The following is a 6,000-nucleotide window of genomic DNA, read 5'->3' as shown; positions in this document are numbered from 1 at the left end:
TATTATACTTCACTGTGTCAGCTACTATTTGCTATAACATAGCTATCAGCTAGGAGAGATATTTGTGTAAATCACATGTATAACAGTTATGTGCATTTCATATATTTCACTTGTTTCTTTCAAACTATTTTCCCAAAGTCTTTAAAGAACCACGGAAACATTATTTTTGTATAGAAAAAAATTTCTTACATAAGTCAAAAGTTTGTTTTAATAAGTTCCTAACTACCTTGATGGCAGAAGCACATGTGAGAAGGGTCAGAGTTATGCAAAGGAGTTGCAATTAAATTTGTTTGTGAGTTGAGGTTGAAACTGTAAAAGCACTTTTGTAATGCCAGATTTTACTTTCAGAATCTAGAATTCTCTCCATTGGAAAGCCTGCTTTCTTAAACTTTATGTATGACAGAGACCTCTGGTTCTTTGAACTTAATTTTAAACAATTAAATAATCAAAGCTGGTGACTTTAAATGATAAACTTTTATTCTGAATATACTGTTTTTGCACAAGATTTAACACAACATTTTCTGGGATTATAAATATTTTTATAACAGTAATATACAAATTTTTACAAAAATGTTTTTATCAGGCTAATTTCCACAAAAGTGTCAAGAGAACATAATAAAGGGGAGAAAGGATCTTTTGTTCACAAAGCCACTTGGCCTTTTTCATGGATGCACACTGAGCATTTCAATAAAAGTATCCCTAATAGTAATGATCCAACAACATACAGCACAACAAAAAAAGACAGCTCTGTCAGGTCACACTGTAGACTCAATTGGCATCTTTTCAAGACAGTATCCCATTAGTCTCAGAAGTTCTTCGAGTTAATCTTGTGAATTAGAAATAAAGTAGATGAAACTGTTGGTAAAGGTTTTCTGACTTTAACATTCTGTAATTTTTTCAAGAAATCAAGAAACTTCATACCTTTGCTTTATTGATTTGCTCTTTACAGAAATGTACATGGAATAATAGCAGTATTAACATTCTATGCTATGGGAAAACAACACAGGTTCCAGATAATTGTAACGTATTTGAAACTGCGGGCAGATGAAACCATCATTCTACTGTATCCTATGAGTCACAACATCCATTTTGTTTCCCTAGGTCAGCCTCTGTACCTCTAGACACTTTAATGTCAACTAACATGATTAATGGAATAGTTCAGAGTTTAAATTAAGACATAGAATTTAACCTTGGTGGAGAGAAAGATTTAAATGAGATGTAAAATACAAAAGAGCATCAAATAAGCAAGTAACACTTGGGTTGCAAAGGTCACTTAAAAGGGATACTGCCTATTTGAACCCAGTAAGGCCAGTTTTAAGGTTAATAAAAGGAATATTATAGGAAAACTTACAAATGGCAGCAACACTGTCTAGATTTTTCCAAGTTAAGCAATAATGCCTCAAGCATTAGAAACAGGAAAAAAGATCATACTAAAATCTTATTAGACCCAGGACCTAAAAATCTCTTCAGTCAAACTTGCTAACTATGTCATGTTAAAAACCTGTTACAAATATGGACCACGACTGGTGTTTGGCAGTAATGCTGGTTGTTCAAATGAAGAAAATATAAACAAATCATTAATGCAAAATCCATTCCTGTTATTCAACACCAATGTAAGACTTATTTTGATTTTGTTTTAGTGAAAACCACACAGTTGCATGAGCATAGCAAAAAATTAGGTAAGCAAAAGGAGTTTAAAAGCTTTTTTCTTGATCTCTTGTACTATTTAGTCTTTGAAAATTAATATTATAACAGGCTGTGATTTAAGTTACTGTCCAACAATCAGAACTCAGAAAAATCCTAAAGTAAAAATAACAATTGGATGGGATGAGTGTTACGGTCTTTCAAAATGCATGAAGACTAGTATTAGGCATGAGAACAATTTTTAGTCAGAGAGCATCTTCTTACCCAATTTATTAACATATATGTGGCTGTCATAATATATGTTTCATTTATAACGGAAAATAAAAGATCATGGCAAGACTCATGCACATAAATATATTTTGATGGCAAATGAAATCAAATAGGACCCTGTCAGGAGATGCCAAGTTTCACTGTAATGAACACAACAACAATGTAGTTGATGAAAACATACTTTGGTGACATTAGCCATGAAAATATATTTAATAGATTTCAAAGATAATTTTAAGGTAGTCTGTTGTATGCTGGAAGCAATTTGCTTGTTTTAATGTGCGTTGTTTATGTACACAAGCTAACATAACTATATTTCGATATCCCCTTCTCAACACTTTCATGATTTAAAATAGTCTAGCAAAAGTTAACAATAAGTTTTAAATATTTAATTAACAAACAACATGGTTTAAACATATTGTTACTAGAGTGAGAAGTTCGATATTTTTTTAAATCACTTTGGTGTTTTCTAAAATGTCAATACCAGTTACAAATGAGACTACAAAATCACAGCAATGTATTAGAAATGGTAACTGATGTCAACTCTTAGAACAATAGTTGGCAAAGTGATTCCATTTCTCCCTACCTCCGTTTTTAAATAAAAAAATATTTTAAATAAGGAAATGTACACAAGTGGTACCTAGGGTATATTAGTGGTGAAGGGAATTACAAATGTGTGCAAAGCTAAAAACAAAACAAATATATCTTTTAAACTATGCTAAAGAATTGTTTATATCTTCGATATATGAAGCATATTAAAGCATACTGGATAATGTTAATAAGATTTTTACTTAAAAATGATATATAAGAAAATTTCCAGCATAGACACATACCAGTTTCTGGCATGTTTGAAAAAAGAACAAATATCTGCATACTTCCAGCCTTCAGCAGAATTATTCCCTATAATTGTTACACATTCATTGTTTTTATCCTTTTTTCAAATACTGTTTAACCCTGAAAATAATCTTTACAAGCATAAATAAATTCTACCATATTACTCTATAATGAAATATCTGATTTAATACACTAACCATTTTCACTAATGAGGCTGTATAAAAACAATTTTGATTATTCACAATCAAGTATTCATGTGCATACATAGAGATTCAAGGTTTCCTATTTGTTCAGATTATTGTAAAACCCTCATCAAACTGTATGGAAATTTTGGTCAAGTGCTCATATCATGTAAAACGGAGGCAACAAAAGCAGCAGCAAATTTGGGATTGTACGTGCTACTATTCCAGCGAACAGAAAGGAAACCTAGGATGTCTCTTCACTGAGAACATATATGTACTCTTCAAAAAATAAATGTGTCAAATCTGATTTATGTACTTAAAATATCTGTACATAGGTTTTCAGGCAAAAGCACGAATCTGTATAAAATCCATTAATTCCCATTTCACCATTTACCTAATCCAATCATTCAGCATTTACATTGCACAGTATATTCAGAGTAGTTTAAAGACATTTTAAAAGATGACTTAAGTGCATTACACTGCAAGGTTCAGATTCTTACATAACAATAATGTCACCCAGTTAACTTTTCAATGGACTATACTCTACAGTAAAAAGAAACAAACCGAGAGTTAAAATAGCAGCAGCATCATGCAAAATACCCTTGGTAACCAAAGTTCATTTATCACGAGAAAAAACATTTCCCCTCCCCCCAACAAGCTTTTCTTAGAGCATTTTGAAGTATCTGGCTAGCACTACAGAACTTTACTGTGAACAAAAAGGACATTACATCGAAGCATTTATTAAGGGCTCACATTTATGAGGAAATATGTCGCATATTAATTCTACCCTCAAGCACCTTTAATTTCTTAGTTATTATTTCCAAACAACCAATTCATTATACCCACCAAAACTTGGCCATCATTTGTGTTATACTTCTGGCAGAGAAGCCATTCTTCATAAGGCATTTTATTCATGGCATTTTTTTTTTTTTGGTAGAAAATAAGCCATTATTTCTATTTTGCCAGATTATACCAATGTTAATTGTTTCTCCCTCTGTCTCTGTCTCTCTATTTCCAATAATAACTACTCAAAGCAGGAAATAATTTTTAACAGAAGAATAAGTGAAGGAAAAAAAAGCAACTCTTTTCCCCAAGAGATTTTCTTGGTAAAAGAACAAGGATTGCAGCAAGTCAAAATCAAGACAATTTGCATGATCCATAAACAACTGTGTGGGGAGCCATTTAACATGTAATCACCAACAATGTAACAACAAATTTTCCAATTTTCCAATAGAGCATGTATAGAATTTTGCTTCGATGTTATACATAGATGATGCAGCATTCACACAAGTTGAAGGATCTGACACCCTGACATGCAGCCAGTGGGTGCCTTATGAGTCTGCGTCTTAGATGGATGCCATGGGGTTGGCCCAGCTAGTGGTCTGCTGAGTTTGCAGTTGACCCTATTTTAATGCAGTTGAGGGCTCCTGTTTCAGCAGGGTCTGGAGTTTAATCTGCAGATTTGGTTTGAGAAGGTCATAACTGGTGGTGTCTGCTGCCAGATAAAAGCCAAAGTAGTACACACTGTATGCCGATGATGGACCACAGGGAGGGGTTTAATCCAGAGACACCACCACAGTCGGTATAATCCTCCTGTTGGAAAGAAAAGGGAAAAGAAAACTCCTGAAAAATATTTAGTAAGACACCTTTCCAAGTACCCTATGTTTAGTCCACTTCTGAACTCACCTTATAATGCTGCTTTGCTTTGAATCCAGATAAATTACATTGTCCTGTATTTTACTATTCAACAATTTTGGATTAATCAATTTTCCTAGTACCATTTGAAGAATGCTTTACATTTTTAGTTGTAGAGTCTGATGATTATTAAAGGAAATACTTTAATAATACTGAGTTTATATATAAATTTCTAAAGTAAAAAAAAAAAACCGTTTCACAGTGTTAAGCATCCTTATAGATCTATAGATATAAGATATAAAAATGTAACAGTCTGTTTTATAATTCCAAAGAATTATGATATTAGCAATTATGCTCTATAAGGCAAAGTTTGAGACTGGTAAAATAAATAAATTTGAAAAATGAGCATTTATTTTCCATATCCAGTTTCAAATGTTGTACATGTAGCATCTGGACCTTCATCAAGAATTAAATGAACAATAATGTAGTTGAACCCTCAAGGATGGACACTTTGAAAACTTATATCCAAAATAAAGAGCTAAGCTAGGAAGAGAGACTTGTTCTGTTTAGAGAACCATGAAATATAAGCTACCAATCTGCTCATTTGGATCCCCCATTGTCTACTGGTGGATCATTAGATTCCTTGGTAACACAAAATTACTTTTATTCCTAGGTTCTGTATTCTGTAATATTTTTCGCATCCTTTGATTCCTTTTTCAGTTGCATTAAAAAAAAACTTTCTATCTTAAGAGGTAAAATGACTAGGTTTAAGATAAGCTACAAGGATATATTATACAACATGGGGAATGTAGCAATATTTTATAACTATAAATGGGATAAAAACCTTTAAAAATTGTGAATCACTATATTTTACACCTGGAACTTTAATATTATAGGTCAATTATACTTCAGTTAAAAAAAAAAAAAACTCCACAAGAAAATCCCGTGTCTCATTATTTTCCTAAACATCTTTTAAGAATTCACTAATCCAAGGTTCATCTTCCAATAATCAGAATAACAGGTTAGGAAAGAAAATACATTTTACAGTCAGAATAATTTTACAAACACTCTGAGCTCCCAGACACTAAAACAATGGCTCTTTTTGCTCAGTAGGGTTTAATACAGTGCCTGTTACCAAGCATATAAAATTTCTATTTTAAGGCAGTAGAAGTCTGTTAAAGGTAAATCTGAAGAAAAATAATCCATTAAAGAACATTTTGTTTTTCACATCTCAGAGGTGGGATTCCTGGATCATATAGCAATTCTATTTTTAATTTTTTGAGGAGCCTCAATATTGTTTTCCATAGTGGCTGCACCAATTCACACTCCCACCAATAATGTATAAAGATAGTCCACATCCTTTTATCTACAGCCTTGCCAGCATTTATCTCTTGTCATTTTGATAATAGCCATTCTAACAGGTATGAGGCGATACTCA

General features: G+C 32.3%; 1 protein-coding gene across 17 annotated transcripts in view; it reads right to left on the bottom strand.

Moving 5' to 3' along the window:
- Positions 1-455: 455 nt before the first annotated feature.
- The window catches only part of CACNA2D1 (calcium voltage-gated channel auxiliary subunit alpha2delta 1), a 524,609-nt gene continuing 519,064 nt past the window's right edge, over positions 456-6,000 (bottom strand). For 13 of the 17 annotated variants that reach the window (XM_081535600.1, XM_081535601.1, XM_081535606.1 and 10 more), the window contains one exon: positions 456-4,520. In XM_081535600.1, the coding sequence (XP_081391726.1) occupies positions 4,404-4,520 (117 nt within the window). In that variant the 3' untranslated portion in view covers positions 456-4,403. The remainder of the gene's footprint in view (positions 4,521-6,000) is intronic. The other 4 variants (XR_014067144.1, XR_014067142.1, XR_014067141.1 and 1 more) reach the window with 1 other exon arrangement.

Source organism: Giraffa tippelskirchi, chromosome 10 (genome assembly GCF_054371585.1).
Source record: "Giraffa tippelskirchi isolate mGirTip1 chromosome 10, T2T-mGirTip1v1.2.pri, whole genome shotgun sequence".
NCBI classification, from domain to species: Eukaryota; Metazoa; Chordata; class Mammalia; order Artiodactyla; family Giraffidae; genus Giraffa; species Giraffa tippelskirchi.
This window is presented reverse-complemented; position numbering and strand designations above follow the sequence as displayed.